The 27814-nt window shown below is 39.1% G+C and overlaps 1 protein-coding gene across 1 annotated transcript in view; it reads left to right on the top strand.

The window, feature by feature from the left end:
* Window positions 1–27814, top strand: part of CAB39 (calcium binding protein 39) — an 87936-nt gene that overhangs the window by 40179 nt on the left and 19943 nt on the right. Inside the window, exons 3-4 of the mRNA XM_082629835.1 lie at window positions 22719–22883; window positions 25192–25310. Coding sequence (XP_082485961.1) covers window positions 22719–22883; window positions 25192–25310 — 284 coding nt within the window. The remainder of the gene's footprint in view (window positions 1–22718; window positions 22884–25191; window positions 25311–27814) is intronic.

The following is a 27814-nucleotide window of genomic DNA, read 5'->3' as shown; positions in this document are numbered from 1 at the left end:
CACAGTCTTTCCAATCATGATTAATGATACGCCATCCTTCTAGTTGTTCAGGCCAAAAGTCTTGAGTCATCCGTGACTCCTTTCACACTTCCCAGATTCAATTCATGAGCAAATACATCCACTTTATTGCGGGTGGGGGGTGGGAAGGGGGATGTTAAAAAGCCAAGACTCTCATGACCACTTCACCCCGTTTTCTTAGTTACCACCTGGGTCTGAGCTACCATTATCTTTGCTGTGGATTACTGCAGTATTCTTCTAACTGATCTCCCTTGCCTTTCCACAACCATAGTGATTCTTTCAAAACATGAGTCAAATAATATTTTCCTTAGAGTAAAAGTCAAAATCCTTAACAAGGGCTGAACTAAGTTCTACAGGTCAAATCTTGCCTAGGCCTGTTTTTGTAAGGCTCATGAGCTAAGAATGATTTTTACATTTCTAAAGGGTTGGTTTAAAAAGCAAAGAAGATTATGCAACAGAGACTTTATGTGGCCTATAAAGCTTAAAATATTTCCTGTCTGGTGCTTTTACCAAAAAATAAATGCCCACTCTTGCCCTGGTCAGTCAGGCCCGTGACCTCAATGGTCCCTTCTCCTAGTATTCCCCCCACATTGGCTTGCTTTTCCTTGTGTACTTCAGTCACACTCCTGCCTTGTGGCTTTTGCATTGGGCTGTCCCCTTTACCTAGAACGTTCTTTCCCCAACTCTCTGCTTGGCTAACTCCCTTATTGCCTTCAAGTCTTTGCTTAAATGTCACTTTTCACCCAACCCCCTATTTAAAATGCAGCCTATTCCCTGGCATTCCTGTTCCCCCGGTCTTGCTCTGGTTTTCTGTGTATCACTTAACACCTTTAATATACTTAATGATTTTTTTTTTTTTTACTAGTTCTTCCCTCTGTTAGAACATAAGCCTTCCAAAGACAGCTCAATAATTATTTTTTATTTATTGAAAATGGAATACAGAGTTAACATAGTTCTGTCAAGGTAACTCTTCTAAACTCTTAATTTCTACTGAATAGGATAAAACACGTATTACTGAGAGTGTTGTAATAATTTGTATGTTGAGTTTAAGACCCAATAAGAGGGTATCCCAGCCAGATATCTTCTGAATTCTATGATGGTGGCCAAGTATCACATTCCCTTGTAGTGCTACCACCCACAGAAATAGTGAGATAAATGACCCTTCTCAAGAGGTCTACCCTTTTGGTCCTAGTATCTTCCATATAGTTTTGTGTTTATTAATTATCTTGCCCTGTAGTTCAGGATGCTTAGTGGACACTTTTCATGATTGGATGAATAATTATACCCAGTGGATCTGATTAGTGGATAACTCTGAGCACCTAGGCAGGGTTTTGGTGATCTGTTGCAGGATACTGTCCCCAACTTTAAACTTTTAATAACATTTATTGTCACTGATTGATCTGAGGAGAATTAAAAGGTTTAATTAGCAGAGCTTGTGAATGATAAAAATTGGAGAAGGATAGAAAACTCTATAGGTGACTAAATCAGGCACCGAAGAAGGGTCAATTAGCTGGGGGTAGTGGGGCAGGAGTTGGAGGAAGGACATGATTGTAACTGATAAAATGCAGTAAAGATAAAAGTATAGCTCTGTACTAGGGTCTAAACAGATGAGATACCAAAGGAGAAAATACAACATAATCACTAAAAATATTTGCTTAAACCAAAAGAAGGCAGAAAAAGAGGGGAAAATGACTTTAAGGAACAGATGGAACAAATGGAAAACAAAAAGCAAGATGATAAACTCAAATGTACCATATCAATAATCACATTAAGTATAGATGGTCTGAACACCCCAATTAAAAGGCAGAGATTGTCAGGTTGGACAAAAAAGTCCTATCTGGATGGACCTAGAGATTATCATATTAAGTGAAGTAAGTCAGACAGAGAAAGACAAATATCATATGATATCACTTATGTGGAATCTAAAAAAAAATGATATAAATGAACTTATTTACAAAACAGAAATAGACTCACAAACATAGAAAACAAATTTATGGTTACCAAAGGGGTATAGCAGCGATAAATTAGGAGTTTGGGATTAACATACACACATTACTATATATAAAACAGATAAACAACAGGGACCTACTGTATAGCACAGGTAACTGTATTCAATATCTTATAATAACCTATAATGGAAAAGAATCTGAAAAAGAATATTATATATATGTATAACTGAATCACTTTGCTCTACAGCTGAAACTAACACAACATTGTAAATGAACTATATTTCGATTTTAAAAAATGGTAAAAAAAAAAAAAAAAAGAAAAAATCCTAACTATATGTGCCTACAAGAAATGCACTTTAAAGACAATGACACAATTAGGTTACAAGTAAAAGGATGGAGAAAGATATACGATGTTAACACTTGTCAAAAGAAAACTGGAGGGGCTCTATTAATATCAGACAAAAATAGATTTCAGAGCAAAGAATATTATCTAGGATACTTATTTCATGATAAAATAGGGGTCAGTTAATCCAAGGGACATAACAATCTTAAATGTTTATGCACCTAATAACAGCTTTAAAATAAAGAAAAATAAAGCAAAAACTGGTAAAACTAGAAGATGAAACAGTCAAATCCACAATTATAATTGGAGATTCCAGTACCCCAATCTCAATGACTGATAGAAGAAGTAGGCAGAAAATCAGCTAGTAAAAGGCTAAATGTATGTGACGTATACCTGTGATCACAATGGAATTAAATTAGACATCAATAACAGAAAGAGCCTTGGAAATATTCCAAAATATTTAGAAACTAAATATCATACTTATAAATAACTCATGGATCAAAGTTATTTGAGTGGAATAAAAACATATCAGAGCTAGTGAGATGTTGCTAAAGTATTACTCAGAAATTTTATAGCACTAAATGCATATGATAGAAAAGAAGAAAGGTCTCAGCTTCTACCTTAAGAAAGTAGAAAAAGGAGAGCAAATTACAAAGTAAGGAGAAAGGACATAAATAAAGATCAAAGCAGAAATTAGTTAAATAAAAGCCAGAGAAAACAATAAAACCAAAACTGGTTCTATCAGAAGTTGAATAAAATTGATAAAATCTAGCTAAGACTCATCAGGAGAAAAAAACAATTACCAATATCTGGAATAAGAGAGCTGACATCACTACAGATTCTACAGGTATTAAAAGGGTAATAAGGAAATATTATGAACAACTATTTGCCAATAAATTTGACAACTTAGATGAAATAGGCAAATTCCTTGAAAGACACAAATGGCTCAGCTCAAGCTCACTCAAGAAAAAAATAGATAACCTTAATAGCCCTGTATCTGTTAAAGTAATTCAAAATTTAGTTAATAATCTTCCCACAAAGAAAAATCTAGGCACAGATGGCTTCACTAGAGATTTCTACCAAACATTTAAGGGAAATATAACACAATTTCTACACAAACTTTTCCCAGAAAATTTATGAGGAAGAAATAATTCTTAACTCATTCTGTGAGTCCACAATTATCCTGATACCCAGATCAAGGACATTACAAGAAAACGATAGACTAATATCCCTTATGAACATAGACGCAAAAATTCTAAACCAAATTTTAGCATTCCTGATAAAAAGTCTGCAAACTAGGATAGAAGAGAACTTCCTTGACCTAGTAAAGGGCATCTATAAAAACCCTATGGGTAGAGAATGGACTTGAGGACAGGGGGAGTGGGAAGGGTAAGCTGGGATGAAGTGAGAGAGTGGCATGGACATACATACACTACCAAATGTAAAATAGATAGTGGGAAGTAGGTGCATAGCACAGGGAGTTCAGCTCTGGGCTTTGTGACCACCTAGAGGGATGGGATAGGGAGGGTGGGAGGGAGACGCAAGATGGAGGTGATATGGGGATATACGTATATGTATAGCTGATTCACTTGTTATAAAGCAGAAACTAACACACCATTGTAAAGCAATTATACTCCAATAAAGATGTTAAAAAAAAAATCCTATGGGTAGCATTATACGTAATGGTGAAAGGCTCACTTATCTCTAAGATCACGAATAAGACAGGGATGTCCACTTTCACCTCTTCTATTCAACTTTGTACTTGGAGATTGCAGACTATGCAGTCAGGCAAGAAAAAGAAATAAAAGGCATGGAAAGAAAGAAGTAAAAACTGTATTGATGACATGATCACCTACTCAGAAATGCTGAAGGAATCTACAAGAAATGTAGTTGAGTTACTGTATGAGTTTAGCAAGGTTACAGGTTATAATATTGATATACAAAGAGCAGTTGTATTTCTCTATAGTAGCAATGACAAAACCAAAGTTGAAATTTAAGAGTATCATTTGGAATAGCATCAAAAAATATGAAACACTTAGAGATACTCTGACAAAAGAAATGAAAGACCTGCACGCTAAAAACTACAAAATATTGCTAAGAGATGAAAGACCTAAGTAAGCGAGAGAGACACCATATTCATGGGTTGGAAGACTCAATATTGTTAAAATGTCAGTTCCCTCCCAAATGATTTATAACTTCATTGTAATCCCAGCAGACTTTTTAATAGAAATTGACAAGTTGGTTCTAAAATATATATGGAAATGCAAAAGACCTAGAATAAAACAGCTTGGAACAAAAAGTTGGAGGGTTCACACCATCTGATTTCAAGAATTATAAAGCTGAAATAATCAAAGCAGTGTGATATCAACATAAAGATATGTTAGATAGACAAATAGATCAGTAGAACAGAATAGAGAATCCAGAAAGAAACCTACACATGTATGGACAATTTTTGACAAAGGTGAGAATGCAATTCAGTGGAGAAAGGACGTTAGTTTCAACAATTGGTGCTGAAACAATTTGATAGCCACATGTGCAAAAAATATGTTGGACCCATGCCTCATACCGTATACAAAAATTGATTGAAAATGGATCACACAACTAAATGTAAAACCTAAAATTATAAAGCTTCTAGAGAACAGGAGAAAAATCTTCACGACCTTGGGATAGGCAAAGAATTCTTAGATATGACACCAAAAGCATACTCAATAAAAGAAAAAAATAATAAATTGGAATTCACCAACACTAAAACCTTCAGCTCTTCAGAAGACACTGTTGAAAGCATGAAAAGACAAGTCACAGACTGAGGAGAATTTTTTTTGCAAAGCATATATTTGATAAAAGATTACATCGAGAATATGTGAAGAACTCTCAAAAAGAAAACAAACCAGTAAAAAAAAAAAAAATGGATTAAATGTACAGTTCACCAAAGCTGATACACAGATTTCAGGTAAGCACGTGAAAAAATATTAATCTTAGGAAATTGCAAAGTAAAGCTATGATGAGATACCACTTCACACCTATCAGAATGGCTAAAATTGAAAAGACTGGCTATATCAAATGCTGGTGGTTATGCAGAGCAACTGGAACTGCTGGGGGGAATGTAAAATAATACAACCACTTTGGAACAAAGTTTGGCCGTTTCTTGAAAAGCTAAACTTACATCTAGCCATTTCACTCCTAGGTATTTACCCAAGAGAACAAGAAATATATGTCCATACAAAGACTTCTACATAAATGTTCATAGCAACTTTATTTGGGATATCCAAAACAGGAAATTGCCCAGGTGTGTGAATAAATCAGTTGTGACACATCCGTAGAATAGAATACAACTCAGCAATAAAAAGGAATGAACTATTGCTGTACACAACATGAATGAATCTCAAAATAATTGTGTTGAGTGAAAGAAGCCAGACTATAAAGAGTACATAATGTATAATTCTGTTTATACAAAACTCTGTGAATAGCCATAATGACAGAAAATAGATCAGTGTTTGCTTTGGGGTTGTCAGGGATGTATGTGGAGGGTTAGAGTGGGGTTGGTGGTATGAGGGGATTACAGTGGAATCATGGTGGTGATGGGCGTGTTCACTGTCTCGAGGGCTTCAGAGGTGTGTACAAAAGACCAAAGTTATCAAATTGTACTCTTTAAATATGTGTGCTTTGTTGTATGTTAATTATAACTCAATGAAGAGAGAAAAAGACTATCCGTGTACCAACTGAGATATAGGTGGCTTAGAAACCACAGGTGTTTGCCCTGAGAATAAATAGATCATGTAATAAAGCACCTAAACAAGAGTATTGAAAACCTAGGTTGCAATAATAGAAAAACACTAAATTCAAAGTGATCATCTGCTCTGTGTAGATAAGTCCATATTTGAGGATGGAGAGAAACCAGAGTGTATTGAGAGGGGAGTGGCCAGGTTAGTACAGAAATTCAAAGTTCTGCCATAAGAAACAGTTGAATGAACTGGAGATGTGATGTAGAGAGAGAATAAAATTGGAGCCCTAGAGCTCTTAGTAAAATGTTTTTAGGAGATCATCTAATATTAGATAAGGGAAGCTTCCAGACAGTGACAGGAGATAGAATTAAGGCCCCATGAGTGGAGGAGAAACAGGGAGTCCAGTTTCATCCTGATGTTAGGGAAAATAATAAGTAGAAGTTGGCTTCCATGGGAGATTGCAAGGTTCCTGTCTCTGGATGTGTATTGGTGTGGGCTAGGTGGTCACTTAGGTCTTTTAGAAGGAATTCAAGCTTTGTACGATTGACACACTGTTATATCCAACGCCATATTTTGCAAGGTGCCTTTGTAGAGAATAGGCCTCTGTCTTATTTTGAGGTAGAATTATTTGTTGTTATTATTCTCAACGATCCACATGAAGAAAGCTCTTGTTTCCTAGGACACCTGTTATATTAGAATCAGAGGTGGTATTCACTCCTAGCTCTGCCAAACCCATGGTAAAATTTTGTCTGTTTCTGCTTCATTCATTATATCTGTGGGCATTTTCTCATTCATTTCTTGTGATCTTGTAGACAAAATGATAAATATAACGTTTGAGTGTTTCTTTCTTTCTTTGTAGTGTGTTGATGTTTTTACTTGTTCTGTATGGTATACAGTTGCCATATTAAGACTTGTCTATAATACAAATAGATTACTCTCTTAGGGACTGTGCCGTACCTTTTAAAGAGAATTTGAAAACTACTTTCCTCATACTTGTAGAAAACACGGTTTATCTTACCATCCCTATTTTTAGATAATTAGGGCATGGGAGTGGGGTGGAGTGGAATTTGTTCTCTCATTGCTGATAGCCCCATAGATCTGCATACATAATGACTGGTTCCACACTCTGCCCACTGCATGCTATGTAAAGAAGGTATAGCTGCCTTGCTCAGCTTATCCTTGGTTCCCTTCATCACTGTGAATGCATGTGTTCACAGTGTTGAATAGCTATATTCACTCATTTCATGAGAGGAGTAAGTTTGCTGGCATATTTAAGAGGGGGGAAGGGAATAGCCTTTTCAGAGCATAGCCATTTAACAGTGACTCATGGTTACTAAACTTGTTTAGAGTAATCTTTGACACCAGAAGGTTATTAATAGGTTTTTTTTTAGTCCATGATCTTTCAGCTTAGTATACTCAGACATTTTCTTTAGTAGAGATGCACATATGTGTGTAGGATTTTTTTTTAATTTAGAAATTAATATGATAATAGAATTGGTCTCATTATTAAGTATTTGGTACCAGCAATATTTCTCAGTTTACTTTTAGATTCCATCTCACATCCTTTATCTTAATTTACTTTAAGAACTTCCGTTTTTTAATGAGATCATCTAATCCCTTTTTGAGGATGAATTAATATTTAAGGCAGTAAAATAGATTGATATATATTTAGAGGACTTTGTTTAAAATGATTCTTTTGCTAAAGAGTGGGTATAAAGAAACTCAGAAACAGAGAAGAATATAAGACAAAATAAATGATTTAAGCCCCCTCCTCCTCAAAAAATCTGGGTTCTTTGAGGCGTTTCTCAATAATTATAACTAGTTACATGTAAATTATACATGTAAATTATAAGTTACATGTAAATTATACACTTGATTGTGTAAACTAATAGGGAGCAGAAGCAAGGACAATTCTGCTTAATCATTTCAAAATTGTTTCTAAAAAAGATGACTATAAAGAATGATTTGCATTTGAATTATGTTTCCTTATGCTGAGTTCCATCCTTACAGTAGTTAGTGGGACAGGTTTTTTTTGCAGAAGATAACAATAGGAGTAATTACTGTCATCACTTCCATTGTCGTGTTTTGCAGAAGATTCCCAACTTGATTGAATCCATAGACATTTTAGTGCCCTTATATATACATGGGCAGATAGATGGACACGTGGATCAAGTTTTGTCCCTATTCTTAAGGAGTTTATAATCTAGTAGAGGAAATAGGTATGTAAAATAATACAGTGTAGAGATACTTAGAGGTATGAGTGAAATTCTGTGGGAACCAAGAGGATAAAGCAATTACTACCTCTGTCAGAGACCGGGTACATTAGATAGCATTAGGTGACATTTGAAGTGGTTTAAAAGTGTTTGGCAGGCAGAGAGTGAGAGGGAACAGAATGTGAAACAGACTAAAGCATGGCATATCCAGAAAACAGTGACAAGTTCAGGGTGACTATAGGAGTTACTAGAGGAGAATGGTAGGAAGTGAAGCTAGAGATGTAGATTGTGGTAGATTGAAAAGCGCCTTATATACAACCTAAAGATAGACTGAGGGAGCTGAAGAAATCTGTGGTGGTTGTTGTTGTCCTGCTTTGTTTTAAATCTTTATTGTTAGATAATTTTTAATTCACAGGAAGGTGCAAAAAAGTATACAGGTACATGTACCTTATACATGTACCTTACACCCAGTTTCCCGCAGTGTTAGCATCTTACATAACTATATACAGTATCAAGACCAGGAAGTTGACATTGGTGTAGTCCACAGGCCTTATTCACATTTCACCAGCTTTACAGTTTTGTGAGTGTATGTGTGTAGCTCTGTGCAGTTTTATCACACGTCTAACCACTACCACAATCAAGATGCAGAGCTCTTCCATAACCGCAAGGCCCCCTCTTGCTATCCCTTTATAACCACACCCATCTCCTCTCCCCCATCTCTAACCCTTGCTGGCAACCACTAATCTGTTCTCCCAACCTATAATTTTGTTATTTCAAGAATGTTTTGTAAATAGAGTCCTACAGTATGTAACATTTTGAGATTGGCTTTTTTGCCCATTCAGCTTAATTCCCCATATATCTGTGCAAGTAGTTGTGAATATCAATAATTACTTTTGATTGCTGAGTAGTATTCCATTCCATGAAGGTACCATAGTGTGTACATAGGGTAAATGTTTAACTATTCACCCTTTGAAGGACATCTAGACTGTTTCCAGTTTGGGCTGTTACAAATAAAGCTACTATGAATATTTTCATACAGGTTTTGTGTGAGCATAAGTTTTCCTTTCTGTAGGATAAATGCCCAAGAGTACAATTCTTGGGTAAGATCATGTTTAGTTTTATAAGAAACCCACCAACCTCTTTCCCATTAAATTCCCACTAGTAATGTTTCAAAGTCAGAGATGGGGTGAGATTGGAAGTGTTGTAAAGATGGACATAATGGCAGAAGATTAACTTGATAAGAGGACTCTGATGACAAGGAAAGCTTAAGGGTAAGGAGGAGAAGCAAGATGTGAGACTAGATTTCTGAGGGAGGATTGAAAGGATTTGATGGGTGTCCACATTTAACTTCAGGTTCACATATCCTTTGGCCTTTCCTTCTACCCACCAGATATTTTTCAGAGCATGAGTGAATAAACTGTGGCCCAGGTCAGCCCATTACTTGATTTTGTAAATAAAGTTTTATTGGAACACAGCCATACCCATTCATTGACACATGGTCTGTGGCTGTTTTCCTGCTGCAGTGGCAGAGTTGAGTAGTTGTGACAAAGACCATATGACCCACAAAAAGAGAGCTACCTACATATCTAAAGAAACTTGATAAGATACTTCTTTTAAATTTTTATTTATTTATTTATTTAATTTTGACTGCATTGGGTCTTGGTTGCAGTGTGCAGGCTTCTCATTGCAGTGGCTTCTCTTGTTGGGGAGCACAGGCTCTAGGCTCACAGGCTTCAGTAGTTGTGGTGTGTGGGCTCTAGAGCACAGGCTCAGTAGTTGTGGCGCACAGGCTTAGTTGCTCTGCGGCATGTGGGATCTTCCCGGACCAGGGCTTGAACCCGTATCCCCTGCACTGGCAAGTGGATTCTTAACCACTGCACCACCAGAGAAGTCCTGATAAGATACTTTTGATGAGATAGATTATAGCAGGATTCTTATTTCATTAGAAATCGGGGGTGTGGTGTGCAAGGAAAGTGTTGTTTTGTGTTTGTTTTGCCTTGTTTTTTAAGGGTTTTTTTTAACCATTTTTAAAAATTGAAGTATAGTTAACTTACAATGTTGTGTTACTTTCAGATGTACAGCAGAGTGATTCAGATATATATATGTGTGTGTGTATTCTTTTTCAGATTCTTTTCCATTATAGGTTATTACAAGGTATTGAACATAGTTCCCTGTAGTGTACAGTAGATCCTTGTTATCTGTTTTATATATAGTAGTGTTTACGTGTTCATCCCAAACTCCCAACTTATTGCTCTTCCCTTCCCTGCACGGTCCCCTTTGGTGACCATAAGTTTGTTTTCTGTGTCCGTGAGTGTGTTTCTGTTTTGTAAATAAGTTCATTTATATCATTTTTTTAGATTCCACATAGAAGTGACATCATATGATATTTGTGTTTCTCTGTCTTACTTCACTTAGTATGATAATCTCTAGGTCCATCCATGTTGCTGCAAATGGCATTATTTCATTCTTTTTTATGGCTGAGTAATATTCTTGTTTTGCTTTTAAACTTAATGTTCCACAAACATGCAAAGGGTGCTCTGGAGAAGCAGGCAGGCCATGGTTTCAGGTGTTCTTTCTCCCTTCATCCACTTTTTCAATTTTACCTTATCCTTATTTGTATATTAGGGTTCTACACAAGATCTTTACTTTGAAAAATGATGGCAGCAGGATTAAGAAGTGTGATTATCAGTGGCCCCCAAAAGCACTTAAAAAAAACCACTGATTTCGATGACCTCTGACATCTCTTCAACGCTTAAGATCTTGTGATTCCATACTGAGGCATCCCTTCAGACTTAACATATTCAACTCAAAAATTCATTTTCTCTGCCCCAGAATTGGTCTCTCTATTCCTGACTGACTGGTTTAAGAAATATTGCCTTTCTGGCTCAAAACCTTAGAGTCATCAGATTCTTTCTCTTTACTGCAGTATCTTTTTGACGAAGTCCTGTTCATTTGAAACCATTATGTGAGGGGAGAGGAGGCCGAAATTTGCAGCTTCTCCCTCTTTCCCTTTTTGTAAGCACTCTGTAGGTAATGTGGGAGCGTGGGTGTGTGGGTGCATATGTGTGTGCAAGAGATTTATGCTTCCTTCATCAAGCCTGATAGTTTTAATTGATTTCTATATTTCTATCTATATGAAGTGTTATGTTTTAGTAATACGTTCATTCCAAAAGTTCAGAAAATTCAGCAGAGTATAAAAGGCAAAATAAAGCTCATCCTAATCCCACTCCCACATGAAATGACTACTGTTAAGATAGTGGGATATCCTCACAGATTCTCATGCATATTCTAGCTCTCTCCCTGTCTTTCTGGGGCTGGTAAGTTACTAATACTAAACACGAGGTCACGCTATTCTAGGTCCTGGTTTGTTTTTCAATTTTTAAAAAAATTATTTATTTTATTTTATTTTATTTATTTATTTTTGGCTGCGTTGTGTCTTCGTTGCTGCGTGTGGCTTTCTCTAGTTGTGGCGAGCGGGGGCTACTCTTCGTTGCGGTGCGCGGGCTTCTCATTGCAGTGGCTTCTCTTATTGCAGAGCACGGGCTCTAGGCACGCGGGCTCAGTAGTTGTGGCGCACGGGCTTAGTTGCTCTGCAGCATGTGGGACCTTCCTACCAGGGATCGCACCCGTGTCCCCTACATTGGCAGGCGGATTCTTAACCACTGCGCCACCAGAGAAGTCCCTGTTTTTTAATTTTCATGTTAACATCTTTGCATGTCGGTATAGATGTACTTGTTTTTAAAGCTTGCCATAATCTTCCATTTTATGGGTACACCATGATTTAACCAGTTCAGTGGGATAACTTTTAGTTCTGATCCTTTGCTATTGTAAATGACACTGCTTGTACTTAACATCTTTGTGTAATTATCTGTTTCCCCAGGGTAAAGTCCCTAGAAGTATAATGGGTGACTCAGAGGGATTGCAGCTTTTAAGGCTTTTTGATACATTTTGCTAAATTGCCCTCCAGTAAAGTTGTACCAATATATTTTTCCACTACCAGTATATCTTCTAGAAGTCTTTGCCTCTGATAGGAGGGGAAAAATGTTTCATCATTTTAAGTTAACATTATGATAAAGTAGAATATTTTCTTTTAAGGTTATTAGCCTTTTAATTTCTGAATTAGCCATATCTATACTTGAAACGTTTTACTCTTGCTGTGTTTAAGTGTGCTTTATATATTGGTAAGTTAGGCTTAACAAGTAACTTTATCTATTAAAAATTGGGAGCCAAGGGGAGGGCAGGCCCAGTGTTGTACTCCAGCAGATTAACCCTGTACCTCCATCTGTGATTAGACAGCTCCCACCGTAAGACCAGTTTGGGATCTCCTGAGTAGTTGGGCCTTGTTGGGTCCAGAAGAGGTGTGGGTGATAAGGGCTACGGGCACTTCAGGGATGTGGTCTGGAAGCATTAGTGGGTGAGTGAGTAGCTCCTCTGGTCTTCTAAAAATGTATTTTTGTATCACAACTTGGTATCTGAGTGGTTGCCACTGATGACGGTAAAATGGTACAGGGATGGGTACTGTGGAAACATTGGGTTTAAGGCAAGAGATTTAGTATGAAATCTGAATTCTTGGAAGTCTTGAAATAGGCCACTTGCACAAATGTTTGGCTTGCTAGTTGCTTTTTTTTCCACCTCGTATTTTTTTTTAAAGAGAAAACAGGCAGTGGGAAGTCTCATAGCCTTAGTTCTAATTGGGGAAGTCATTATGGGCACGACACTTAAAATTTTGAAGTAGTTACTTGTCTCCTCACCCTGGGAGGGGAAGAAGTATAGTTCTGATATTGTTACTAGTGAGGTGAGAGTAGTAGGTGTGAACTTTGGAATATTGGTTACTGCTTAAGTAGATCCTGTACCTTAAATTGTTTAATTTTTAAGTATTTTTTAAAGATACTAAGTAGAAATAAAGTCGTTACCAACTGGTTGTTTGTGGAAGTCAGTGAGGCTTCATGGCACAGGATTAATATGCCTGCCCCGCACCCTACCCCGGCCTTGACTCTGAGAAGCTCTGCCAAGCCTCAGACTCTTTCCTCCGTGACTCTGCTCAACTGGGTGTCCCCAGACTCCCACTATATATGTGGCTGCTTAGTAGAATCATACAGGGTAAACCACTTCTCAAAAACTGCAAGAAAACAATCAGGAACTTAAAATTCTGTCTCTCTCACCTAGACGAGTCAGCAGTGTGTGAGTTAGTGAGGCACAGTCCACATCATTTTCCAGTCAAGTGAATGGGCTGATCCTGAGGGGGGTGCTTCTCTCACATGTTTCTCTTCATTACCATGTATTTATAAAAACAGTTGGCTACTGTTAGTAGACTGTACCCATGAAACATAATATGAGGCTCACTGGCCACATACGTGTAGCATCTGTGTCTCAGAACACCATGTTCTCCTGACGAAGTGTCCTAGACAATTCAGCCATTTAACAAAATCGTGAAGTCAGACCGTGTGTAAATCACTGTCTCGGTCACATTGGAGGGAGGAGGGTGTAAAGAAGTGTAAGCAATCCCTTTCTAAAGCCCTTGAATGTGTGTTAGGGAAATGAGAGGTGCAGATGAGGAGAGAGAGCACTGCAAGGCCGGGGGCTGAGACAAGGTAGCAGCTGCTGTGGCGTCAGGAGGAGAATGGCAGGAGGCGGGAATGGGCTGAGAGGGAAGAGGAGGGGTGTGAGCATTTGGGGTCACGTGAGAAGAGACAAAGCCTCCAGGGCGCGAGAGTGAGAGTAGATGACGGGGCAGAAGAGAATTGGGAGAACCTTTATTTGGAATTCGAGATCTTGAGAAATGGAATAGATCCCAGCAGGCGTCGGGCCCAGCAACCTTGCATGAGGCCACACAACTGGCAAAATTGCAAGGGGGGACTTGAGGCAAGGCCAGCCTCCTTTTCATGTAGGGGCCCTTTCCCCAGCACACATACATAGAGCCGTCAGCCTGGGGATTATGGAGGGCTGCCTCTTACCTGTGAAGTAAAGCAAAATAAGAGGATTGATTAGCTTTTAAGACTGATAAAATGATTGCAAAAGAGTGCCCTTCACCCTGCTTCCCCAGATGTTAATATTTTATGTAGCCGCGGTGCAATGATCAAATCAGGAAGCTAACATTGATACAATACTGTTGACTAATCCACAGACCTTTTTCAAATTTCCACAGTGTCTGCTAATGTCCTTTTTCTGGACCAAGATCCAATTCAGGATCACACATTGCTTTTAGCTGTAACATCTACTTAGTCTCCTTTAATCAGGAACAGTTTCTCTGTCTGTCTTTGACATTCATGACCTTGACACTTTGGAAAAATACTGGCCACTTATTTTGTAGAATGTTCCTTAATTTGGGTTTGGCTGATGTTTCCTCATGATTCAATGCAGGTGACGCCTTTTTGGCAAGAAAGACCACAGAAGTGATGCCGTGCCCTTTGCAGCGGGTCCTTTCAGGAGGCTCACGAGGCCAGTAGTCTCAGTACCATTTGTGATGATCACATGGTTAAGTGGCGTCTCCCTGTAAAAGTACTATTTTTCTTTTGTCATTTACTAAGTCTCTTAGGGAAGTGAGCATCTTTGTTTAAAATTTCCCCAGGTGATTCTGGTGTATCTCCAGGGTCCAGACAGGATGGCAGAAATACATCAAGGTGGATCAAAGAAGTTGAAGATGTTTTCACTAGAAAGTCTTATTTCAGTATGGGGGAGGTGAAGCTAGATGTTCGGATGTGGAACAGAGAAAGAGAACTAAGTTCTGTTGTGGAAAGTGGAGCAGTTTTGAAGTATTTGCTGCTGGGAGTAACTGGCTGAAAAATCAATCCAGTTTGAAGGAATGTTTCTGGCTGGAGTGAAAGCAGTTGCATGAATTTTAGTGAACCAGGTGTGCACAGGTTCCGTCACTTGCTCTACCCTGGGGGCTGAAGTAGAGAAAGTCTTCAGTAAAGGACATCCCACATTGTTTAGGGGAGCAGGAGACCTGGAGCTGTGAGCATGGGCAGCCCTGAAACTTTGACTTCACAGGACAGGTCCCACGGTCATTAAGGAGCCCAGTGGATTAGGTGTCATGATGATCTCAGCAGCTTGACCATGGTACAGCGTGTGAGGAGCTGTAAGTGTGAACAGCTTACTTAGTAGGTGTGAGGAGACAAGCAGGGAGGCGGCAGATAAGGAGGATGTGGTCAGAGAGGCAGAGGACGTGCTGACATAATGCAGGCTGGCCAGGGTCACTAATGTGAATGCTGATGAAGGGAACCAAGTGAAATCTAAACAAGAACAGCCAAGTTTATTTATTCTGTATGTGGTGTCTTCATTCAGTAAATTCTTGCTGCATCACCTTTTCTGCTGAATCACTTAATTTCATAAGCTTTTCTGATCATCTTTTAGTAATATTTCATCATGTTTATTTCTTTTTCAAGCTTTTTAAAAATCAACTTGTAATTGTGTTCAACTTGTAATGGGGAACAGAACTCACACAAATGGTTGAAATATACATAAAATTAGAAGTCGTCAATTGAAATATGAACTTGATTGCTCTCATGTATCAGGACTGTTAATGAACAATAAAGTTGATGAATTTTAGTTTTTCTTTTATATCACGCTGCTGATTATCCTGTGTCGATGGTAACTAACCATGGAAATAACCAGGTTTGGAAGTCACTTGTCCCCAATGCCATTCTCTACTTCTCAGTAGTTTGAGTAGCCTTTTATCTGTTAAGCCCAATTCTAGTCTTTAACTTTCTGTCTGGCAGTGTTTGTGGCACTGGTTTTCAAGGCGTGGTTGGTAGACCTAATTACATGTGTAGACCTATACACAATACTTAGTTATTTGTTAGAAATCTTAAAAATTTAGGGGGGATGTGTGGGGAGGAGTGAAAGGAGGGAAACAGAAGCAGAAATTAGATAAGCCAATTGTTACCAACTTAGTAAACACTTTGATCTATTTCTCTCATTCCCTTTGTCATTTTGCTCTTAAAAAAATTAAAATATGAACTGTAAAACATTCAAACAAATCTGAAATACAGAAAGTGCAAAGTGAAAGTATTCTTCTTGCCCCTCCCCATAGGCATATTATACTCAGTTTGCTGTGTATCCTTCCAGACTGTTTTCTCTGAGGAAACAGGGAGTTAGTTTCCTTGCTCACCACTGAAACTCTGTCAGGTAGATTCCCTTAACTTTTCATGGTGAGGTGTTGCAGAGTGTCCTTCCTTCAGGTCCCTGTATCTACACTACTTTTTTAGAGGAATTCCTTGACTTTATGGTGTGAGAACATCCCATTTCCCTACATCCAGTGTTCATCTGGACTTTATATCCCAGTGATCATGTATACTCATGTTCAGCCACTCATCAAGCATGTATGGAGCACCTGCAAGCACTGGGCTACTAATGGAGCAGAAGGAAACAGACATTACTTAGAAATACAAGGAAAAGCAGAGTTATATACAACTGTGAAAACCACTGTGAAGCAGTACCAGGTAGTAGGAGAATGTATGATAGAATTGACTTAGAAAGACTTCTCTGAGGAGGTGATCGTTGAGCTGAGCAGTGAAGGAAGAGTGGGAGTTGGCCGGGAGGTGGGGTGGAACGTGAGCACGAAGAGCCTTGTGGGTATAGGCGCCCACATGTGCAGGGGCCCGAAAGGAGCCCAATGTGACCAGGGCATTGGTGTATAGATAGTAGGGGAGGAATTGCAGTGCAGGGTAAGGTCAGAGAGGTAGGGTCAGACCATGCAGGGTTTTATGGGCCATGTTAAAAGGGAATTTTCTCCATCCTAAGAGCAGTAGGTAATTGAAGCATTTTAAACACAAAGATTTAAGCATTTTAAGACAAAGGATTTAAGCACAAATCTTAATCATATTTGTGTTATGAAAAGATCATTCTAATTGTGATGTGGAAAACGGACTCTAGGGAGTTCAAGGAAACCAGTCAGTAGGCTCCTTAGTAGTCCAGACAAGAGTTATGGGGACTTGGGTGGTGATGGTGGAGTATAAATGCATGGATTTTGGAGACTTGGTGATGGATTAGATATCAGGGCAGGGTGAGGAAGAGGGAAGAGTCGAGGATGAATCCTAAGTTTCTGACACGTTATAAGAACATCAATAGTGGCATCTCATTCCCAGAAATAGGGAACAAGGGAAGAACATAGGCTTTGGGGCAAGAGCGTGAGTTCTGTTCTAGATGCATTAGGTTTGAGATACCTTGAGACATCCAAGTAGAGACACTTCTAGCAGGTTGCTTAATATACTAGTAAGAGAACTGGATTAGAGATAGGAATCTGTGAGGCATCTGCATTTAGGTGTTCATTAAAGTTGTGGGTGTGGATGAGGTCACCTGGGGAGAGATGATAGAATGAGAAGAAGAGGGCCCTGTACTCTGCCTGGAGGAATTCCCAGTATTTAAATGGCCCACTCAAGGAGGATGAGCCAAAAAGGAGACAGAAGGAGCAACCAGGGAGACAGGAAGAAAAAAAGTAAGGTGTTGGTAAGTCACAGAGGACAGGGAGGAGCGGTTTTAAAAGCAGGGTGTAGCCAACTTCAAATGCTGCCGAGAGCTCACGCGTGATGAAGGCTAGAAACTGTCTTTATGGCAGGCAGGTCGTTGGTGACTGTCTAAAAGCTATAAAGTACTGGCTGTAGAAGCCTCACGGGATTGGGCTGAAGAGTGAATAGGAAAGAGATGTGGACTGTAACAGACCCAGGGACGTGTTCTGAGAGGCTTAATTATGGCGGGCAGTAGCTGGGAGGGGGTTATGGAGTCAAAGGAGAGCTTGTTTAGTTTTGTTAGTAGGAATCTAATAGACCATATTTAAATTGGAGTTTGGGAGAATCAAGTAAGAGGGGAGTCGACTATATGAGGAGATGAGATAACAGACAGGATGAGATCCTGAGAAGGCAGGAGATGAGTGGAATTCAGAAGCAAGGAGGGTTAATAGAGGTAGGTGAGTATAATGGTTATAGCAGAGGAGAGGTTTCGGTGGTGTTTTCCTCCCCGCTCGAAATGTAGGTGACAGTGTCGTCTGCTGAAAGGGAAGAAGAGGGCTTCATGTGTGAATCCAGGGTGCCTTTCATCTTAGAAGCACCATAGGTAGCTTTCTGTTTCCTTGCTTCTCTCCTCCATTTTTTAAAAAGAGCTTTTTTGAGATACAGCTTGCATATCATATAGTTCAGCCATCTAAAGTGTACAATTCAGTAGTTCGTAGTTTATTCACCGATAATGTGCAACCACAAACAACACAATTTTTAAAATTCCATCTCCTCAAAAAGAAACCCCATACTTCAGCTGTCACTCCCCTTCCCCCCAACATGGTGAGCACTTCTTCTTCATCCTTTGCTATCAGAAAGCATAAAGTATGGTCTGATCTCAGATTTAAAATCATATCACGATTTCAAAGCAGAGTATAAACTGAGACACATGAAGGGTTATTAAGAACCTCAAAACTTTGATCTAGTCAGAGAAGCAGGTGGGGCTAAGGTCTATGACGTAGGGTCACTGAGTAAATTCAGCAGACAGTATACTCAGAAAACCTACTAAATGTCAGATTCTTCCCAGTCAAAGAGAGTCATCTTAAGAATAGAGATTAATAAAATGAAATTGAAAAGGCAACACATGTAATTAGATTATAAGAGAACATTTACTGTTGATAACTGATTCTTATCTCCTGGCCCAGAAAAAGTAACATTCTGGGGTACTTAAAGTTTATATATGGGATGACAACAAACTGCTGTCAGAAATCTAAGACATTAACAGAATAGGGTAGTAACAGCAGACTCAAAGAGGTAAAGATTCTGCTTACATTGATACTGAATAAGGTTTCATAATGGGATTATTAGGAAGATACTTTGTAAGCATTTAGAAAAGAAAGCAGTAGTCAGTAGAAATCAGCATAGACTTAAGTAAAACGGTCGTACCAAATTAACTTTATTTCATTTCCTTATATTCAGGAAATGTGGAGGAAATAGTATATTCTTATTTTATCCAAGTATTTAACAAAAGCCTTTTGAATATCATTTGGAAATAAGTGTATATGTAAGTGGCTGAGCAGCCATGCCCAAAGATTATTTATAGATCGTTACTGAAAAGAGCATGATGATTCAAAGGCATAATGTTAGGCTCCATTCAGTTACTTCCTTTTCGGCATTTTGGTTAATGATTGAGGCCATGGGAGGCATACCTACCTATCAGATTTCAGATGATACAAATATGGGTACAATAGCTGGCATTTTGGATGTCCTTCAGAATTCAGAAATACCTCCACAGTGTTGAATGATGGGCTATTAATGAGATTAAATTAAATAGTGAGAAGAGTTAAAACCATCATTGCAGTGTTTATTCTGGCTTTGAATGAATTATATGATATAATTGCAAAAATTCTTAAAGGTAGCCCTGAGCTACATTAAATTTGCAACATTTGCAGGGAAATGGTGGTCCGGTGTCTTGTGCATCACTCCATCTGGATAGAGTTGAAACATTAATCCTGTCTTTCTTAGGAGGATAGTTAAAGTAGCTGGGAGGAGGTTTTTCTGGAGAAGACTATTTAGGGAAGACAGGCAAGCTGTTTTCAATGAGGAGCCTTTATGTGGAAGAGAAGTTAAGATACTGCCTTACCTGCAGTGCAGACCCAGGACCAGCCGACACTATAGTGAGGCAATGTTTGTTTCACTATGAAATTTTCTAACAGCTGTCTGATTCTGAAGTCTGCTAATCCTGCATTACTGGACCCTGGAAATATTTAAGGTGGAGCAGTGTGATCATTTGGTAAGAAGGTTTAGAAGGTTGTAGAAGGGAATACCTGGATGATTCTTTAGGTACCGTTAAAGGCTGATGTCCTCTGAATCTGTGCTAAGTAATCTCCCTGAAGTAATTTCCGGTCATAAATATTTCCGTTTATTTAGCTTTTTATAGCCTTTATGTTTTTCACATATCTTTAGTATTCTACCTTGTTGGCTTATTAGCTATAACTGTTTTGGTTTTTTTAGTGGTTCTTTTAGGACTTACAGTGTATGCCTTTTAACTTGTGGTTTGTCTTCAAGAAATATTATACTGCTTCATGTATAAAAACCTTAACACTGCCCCCGCTTGGAGCTATTGTTGCCACATATTCTTGTTCTACATATGGCATAACCCCAAAATACAGTTATTTATGCTTTAAACAGCCAGTTGTCTTTTAGAGACTATTTTTTAATAATGGAAAAATCTTTTCCATTTATCCACATTTCTGTCTCCAGTGCTCTTCATTCTTTTCTGTATACACAGATTTTCATCTTGAATTCTCCTCCTACCTGTAGGACTTCCTTAAACGTTTCCTATAGTGCAGGTCTGCTGGTGACAAAATCTTCCAGCTTTTCTGTGTCTTAAAAATTCTTGTTTCACCTTCATTTTTGTATAATATTTTTACTAGGTATAGAATTCTACAATGACAGTTTAGTTTTGTTTTTTCCCCAGAATTTTAATGATGTTCCTCCACTATCTTTTGACTTGCATCATTTCTGTCAAGAAGTCTGTTACTTTTTGATTCTTTGTCTGTAATGTTTTCCCCCCCTCTGGTTGCTTTTAGGATATTCTCTTCACTGAATTTAAGCAATTTGATTATTCTATGGCTTGGCGTAGTTTTCTTCCTGTTTCTTGTGCTTAGGATTTTTTTGAACTTCTTGGCTCCATGGGATTATAGTTTTCATCAAATTTGGAAATTTTTCAGCCATTATGTCTTCACATATCTTGTCTGTCCTTCCCCCTCCTTTGGGGACTGCAGTTACACATGTATTAGACTGCTTACAGTCATCCTGTAGCTCACTGCTGTGCTGTCTTTTTTCTCCCTCTCTTTGTGTTTCATTTTGAATAGCTTTTATTGCTCTGTCTTCATATTTACTAACCATTTCTTCTGCACTGTCTGCTCTGCTGTTGATCCCATCCAGTGTAATTTTTATTTCATAAATTTTAGTTTTTAAGTGTTTGATTTTGGTGGGGTTTTTTTATGTCTTCCATACCTTTACTTAACATGCTCGTTTTTTCCCTGAACGTACTGACTATAGTTATAGTAACTTTTTTTTTTTTTTTTTTTGCGGTACGCGGGCCTCTCACTGTTGTGGCCTCTCCCGTTGCGGAGCACAGGCTCCGGATGCGCAGGCTCAGCAGCCATGGCTCACAGGCCTAGCCACTCTGTGGCATGTGGGCTCTTCCCGGACCGGGGCACGAACCCGTGTCCCCTGCATCGGCAGGCAGACTCTCAAACACTGCACCACCAGGGAAGCCCTATAGTAACTTTTAATGTCCTTGTTTGATTTCTGCCATCTGTGTCACTTTGCAGGGCTGTTACTGTTGACTGTTTTTCCTCCTCATTACTGGTTGTGTTTTCCAGTTTTGATTCTTTCCAGGCTTGCTTTTAAGCTTTTTGGAGAGCAGAGTTTAGTCCAGGGCTAATTTTTTATAACAGCAGAGACAAAATCCTTTGAGAGCTCTGCTTTATGCCTGTGAATATGAGGTTTTCCATCAGGTTGATGGGAGTCTAGCGTGAGCTCCATGGCTCTGTTCCCTGGCCTTGGGTAGTTACTCACATGCCTGTGCTTACCAGTACTCAGATAGAGTAGCAAGTGAGTCTTTGCAGGTCTCTAACACTCTCTTCAGTGTGGCTGTCTCCTCTCTGGTACTTTGCCCTGCAAAAGCACCAAGTCTCCTTGGCCTCCATAGATTCCCAGCTCTGTCTCCTCACGTGGACATTGCCTGTTCTGCCTGGCTTCCCTCTCCCTGTGACGTGGCCTGTAAGTTTTCTCCGGGCAGGCAGTAAGCTAGGGCAAGTATGAGGTTCGCTTCATCTGTGTCCCTTCTCTCAGGAATCACTCTCCTGTGCTGCCTGAAGTTCAGTGTTTAAAATTCATTGTTTCAAATATTTTCCTCCAATTTTTGGTCTTTTTCATGAGGGAAGGTAAATCTGACCCTTGTTTTTCATCTTGCCAGAAGTGGAAGCTTTTTAGTGACTTTATTTATTGCTAATATTTTAGCTTTGCATTCAAAGCCTCTTTCAGCTTCATTTCTTCTGTCACTCCCTTATTCCCTCCACACCTTTTCTCTGACAGGCCCTGTGCTGCTTCTCTCCCTCATCCCCAGTTCATGCCATTCGTTCCCCTCAGTCTCCTTCTCCCCAGCCAGTTCTTGCTTGTCAGTGTCTCTCCATTCTCATGGTCAGCTCAGGTGCCTCTTCCATGTTGTTTCCCTCCCATTTGAGCAGAACTGAACTTTTTCTCCCTGTTCTGTTTCTACTACAACAACATTGTTTTCAGCGTTCAAGTATACAGGTTGTGAATCTGCTGGCCTTTGCTGTCGAACACATATGTCAGTCCCCACATGTGCACACATGCAGTTTTTGACTCCTGAGGGCCAGGGTGGGGCTTGCCCACCTTTATGTCTTGTACAGGGATCTGGGGGTATGTAATATATAGAGAAGGTATTTAGCAAGTGTAGGTATGTTATATATGTTTGTGAAAATGAATTTTCTCCTCTCCCCCAAAATCAGGCTACAGAAGAAGTTTCCAAAAATCTGGTTGCCATGAAAGAAATTCTGTATGGCACAAATGAAAAAGAGCCACAGACAGAAGCAGTGGCACAGCTCGCTCAAGAACTGTATAATAGTGGGCTCCTTAGCACCCTAGTAGCTGATTTACAGCTCATTGACTTTGAGGTAAGAAATCAATTTTTTATTTTTCAAAAACATTAACTATTCATAGTCATTTTCCGTATGTTCTCTCCTCTGAAACATTTTAAGGTTCCTGTTGGGCTCTTGGCTCAGGGGTACTGACCTGTAAGCATACCCGGGCTGCCTGCCTAATAAGCGGGCCAATGTAGGAACTCAAGGGTATCTCGGACTTAGGCCAGGTTTTTTCCCCCTATTTCACTACATCGTATATGAAGTTTTTTAGGTATTTGTTATGCCCTTTCATTTAGGCTGTATTTAATAAACAGCTGCTGGTTTACATAATTCACTGGTTCTTGGCTCTCAAGGAATAAACAATCTAAAGAAGACAATAGAGTGTTAGAATTTTTGAGGTAGATGAGATCTTAGAGAACATCTAGGTTTTTTTTGTTTGTTTGTTTTTAACCTGCTGAGAACTCACTACAGTCGAGATTATATGTGTTTTGTTTCCTTGGCACTGCTTTTAAATATTTAAATGAGGATAACATTAAAACAGCAGGAGATTTTATACACAATTTTGAATTTCTGGCTTCCCTTGGAAAATTTGGCAACATTGGGCCTTGTAGTCTTGTGTGGCCCCTCAGCCCGTGACGTTGGCATCCACGCTTGGGTGTGCCACAGACTGCACAGCTTGTTTTTTCTACCTCGGCCTGCTGCGCTCATTTGCATTTCCTGCTCGTCCCTGGTAGGCGTTTGAAATTGGTGCCCAGGCTTATACAGCCAGATCATCCCATGTTGGATATTTAGTGCATTTATTAGTGAGAAGAATGGTCCTTGATACCAGTCTGAATAAACTAGTCTGAGAAGTGTGTAATGAAGGGCTCTGGCATGGTCATGAGCAGTCTCCTCTTTGACTCTTTGTTATGGCTGTGCTTTATTTAAGCCCCAGTGTTTATCATCCTGAGGGATTGTGTCTCTATTCAGGTACTTGGAAAACCAGGGGAGAAAATGACAGACACCTGTAGCCAGATTCAGTTTTAGAGAAGGGTGGGGAAGATGTGGTTCATAGGTTACTTGAATGTATTATCAATAGATAATAAAAGAGAATGAAAATTTATTTCTATCTTTTAGAACAGACCGAACTTAATAGAGTGTCAAATTCCAACAACAAGGATTTTTATCTCCACTGCAAAGGTGGGAGTGCACTGGACCATCCAGTTCCTTCTCCTTCGTCTTCCCACCCCACTCCCCAACCTGGGCCTTGAACTTAATATTCATTTGGGACTTCAGAGACATAAATTTAATTTAAAACAAATGTGTGCCCTTGAGACTGGTTCTTCTAGATGGCCATTACTACTCCTGACCTAGCATAGGCCCCAGGGTGATCTCTAGTGCTGGAATGCTAGCGTTTCACTCTCCTGCAGACTTGTCAGCCTTATAAAGTGGCAACTCTGAAACACCTCTTGGGGTCTACTTCTCCATTTGTTACTTTCTTGTGCAGCTTTCTGATTACAAGTTTCACTGTATTGTGTTAACATCTACCTGTTTTGTTTAGTGAAGTACAGTGGTGTAACTGATCTCTGAACTACTGCATCATGTGATACTTAGTACCTTAATTATCTATATATAAAGGTTTTCCCAAGTATACCTAGTTTAGTAGGAGGATGTGTCTACTTGCCATTAAAGGTCAACTTCTTACAGAATTCTTTCATTTTTATTACACTAACAATACAGTTTCTCCTCCTTCCATCACTACAAAAGGAAGCTATATGTATTGTTTACAATACAAGCATCCTATTTGAAGCTGCTTGGGTGGGAAGCAGATCCCTGAACAATGTAAGCATATAGCAAGGTTTTGTTTTTCATATCCGAGTCAGCATGATTCTGAGAGTTAGAAATCATTGAAATTATATATAGTAAGATTTCACTTTGTCAACACGTTATTCATGTCAAAAATACTTTACTATTAAAACTTAGGGACTTCCCTGGTGGTCCAGTGATTATGATTTCACCTTCTAGTGCAGGGAGGGTGGGTTCGATCCCTGGTCGGGGAGCTAAGATCCCACATGCCTCGAGGCCAAAGAAACAAAACATAAAACAGAAACAATATTGTGACAAATTCAATAAAGACTTTAAAAAAATGGTCCACATCAAAAAAATCTTTAAAAAAATTCACTATTAAAACTTAGAATTTGAAATTACGAAGGAAGAAATAAGAAAGAAAATTTAATGTCTGTGAACATTTTAAAGTCAGATAATCAGTCATAATTATAAATATACAGTACCTAGATTTGAGTTTATTTAGGGCATTTTGGCATTTAGTCAGGCATTTTGATATTTTTGTCTTCCTTAATAGGGCAAGAAAGACGTGGCTCAGATTTTCAACAATATTCTCAGAAGACAAATTGGTACAAGAACTCCTACTGTTGAATACATCTGCACCCAACAGAATATTTTGTTCATGTTATTGAAAGGGTATGTATAAAGTATAATATAATAAGATTTATATTTTTGACTTGAGAAATAAAAAGGAAAGACGGTCTTGGGCAAAAACAGGATGGTGAATGTCAGAAAGCATTTCCTTTGTAGTTTCATCAGCTCATTTTCCCGTAGTTCTAGAACACATTTCCCTCCTTAAAATTTAACCTATGAGCTAAACTGAATTTGAAAATGCCCATGGGATTTTAAAGTTAGGTGAATTGTGAGCCTTTATATTCTCAAACCATACATGACTGAAGGAAAAAATAAGCCCTCTGGGGCTTCCCTGGTGGTGCAGTGGTTGAGAGTCCGCCTGCCGATGCAGGGGACGCGGGTTCGTGCCCCGGTCCGGGAGGATCCCACATGCCACGGAGCGGCTGGGCCCGTGAGCCACGGCCGCTGGGCCTGCGCGTCCGGAGCCTGTGCTCCGTGGCGGGAGGGGCCACAGTGGTGAGAGGCCCGCGGACTGCAAAAATAAATAAATAAATAAATAAATAAATAAATAAAAATAAGTCCTTTGTGTCTTATTTCTGTTCTCTAAGATGTAAAAACCTTAATTGTTGAAATATCAGCTAAATCATGTGTTTAAAGACATCTTCTTTGGACGTACATGCACACTGTACTGCAGCAAAGGCTTCCCAGTAAATGGAGCTTGGATGCTATATAGCTTAACCCTGTTCAGTCAACAGTCAACAAAGTACATGTTTATGACGTACTTCCCTTTGCTTTTCACCTGTGTGTGTCCACTCACTAACCCACTTAATTTGGTAATTCACAGTGCATCTTCCTGGAATTACTGTTGGACTAAGCAGGCATTTATCTTTGGGTAGCCTGTCAGTTTCAAAAAAAAAAAAACAAACAAAAACCAAAAAAGCCTTAAAACTAAAAGTTAAAAAAACAAATCCTCTTCTCCCTCATCACGGATTGGCAAGGTAACTCCTGTTGTTTCACACCAGAGTTGTTCGCCGGCTCTGGGTATGTGTGCACTGGCGGCGTTCTGTTAAATTGGCGGGCAGCTGTTCTATTGGCATGACTGGTGGCGTGAATCAGCTCGCTCTCCTGCCCCAGCTTTACAGCTTGCCTCACTCTGATGCATATCTCTGTGGTTTAACACTTCCCCCAAGTTCAAACTCGTTTAGACAAAGCATGAGTCAGTGCATGTGTTGGATGCCAGCATTCTGTTTCCTTCTTTCTAGTTCTAACTATCTATGTTGCGTCTTCAGATGTTGCCATACGGAATTTTTGGCATCTGATTTTTTGTTGTATCAATCCAGAGCTGCGTGTATGAACATGTAGTGAGTAGTCTGAAATTTTAGTGTTCTTAGAGCAGCTGCCAAATGCCTTTGTGTATTTTTAAAGCCAGTCTTCCTTTTTCCATAGAAAGCAGCGGTTATTAAAATCTATGAATTAGTTAACTCTGCCTGTGTTTTCACTTTAGAGTGGCCAGGGGTATGATATGAATGTTGTTTAATGTCATGGAAAGTAAGACTTTTGAAGTAATATTTAAAGAAAGGTTTCAAGCTCTCAGCTGAGCTGACCAGAGCAGAAACTTCAGCTTAGGGAGGCAAAGAGAAGCCACTGGTGTTGGGATCCCACAGAAGCTGTCCCCCCACCCCTTACAACCCCTTTCCTACCTGTCACCAGGCTTCAACAATTACTAACACTTATTAACATTCTTGTTTCATCTATTCCTTGCCTCCTGTTTCTCCTCCTCAAACATAACATCACTTCAGTATGCATCCCTAGTACATAATAAAGGATTCTTCAACATAACCATAATATCATTTAAAAACCTAATATTATCTAATGCCCAGTCACTGTTCAGATTTCCTTGATTTTCACCAAAAATGTCATTTTTCATTTTGGCTGTTTCATTCTGTTTTCAAGCAAGGTCCACAAACTGAATTTGGTTGATATGACTCTTAACTCTCTGTTAATCTATAATAGTTCCTGCCCCCTTCTTTTAACACCACTTATTTGTTGAAGCAACTGGGTCATTTGTTTTGCAGGAAAACCACATATTTGGGATTTGCATTCTGTGGTTTCACCTGTAACCATGTTTCCTCTATCCTCTATTCTTTCAAGTTAGTTTGATTAGATTCAGCTTCAGTTTGGGGGGGGCAGGAATTCTTCATGAATGGGATTGTGATGGGATTGCTTCCTGTTGGGCAACGCAGATGGTCCTACTTCTGGTGATACTTAGATTGATCAGTGGATGTAGGCGTTGTCAGTCTGTCCATTATAAAGTTCTCCATCAACCCTTCACCTAATGGTTTTAGTATCCACTGAGGATCATTGTCTAGGTCCAAAATGGTGATTTGCTAATTCTGTTATTCCTTCTCTGTATATTAAATGTGTTTCGTTCCTCAGCAGTGACTTCTATAGGAAAGACAGAATAGATGCTTGATTTTTTCCACTGTATCATTTTTTAGTATAATCAATTGGTGCCCTAGCCACTTCCTTAGATGAGCAATGAGTATGTTATTGTCTTAAGCACCATT

The sequence above is a fragment of the Mesoplodon mirus genome, assembly GCF_964341445.2.
Source record: "Mesoplodon mirus genome assembly, chromosome: 8".
NCBI classification, from domain to species: domain Eukaryota; kingdom Metazoa; phylum Chordata; class Mammalia; order Artiodactyla; family Ziphiidae; genus Mesoplodon; species Mesoplodon mirus.
This window is presented reverse-complemented; position numbering and strand designations above follow the sequence as displayed.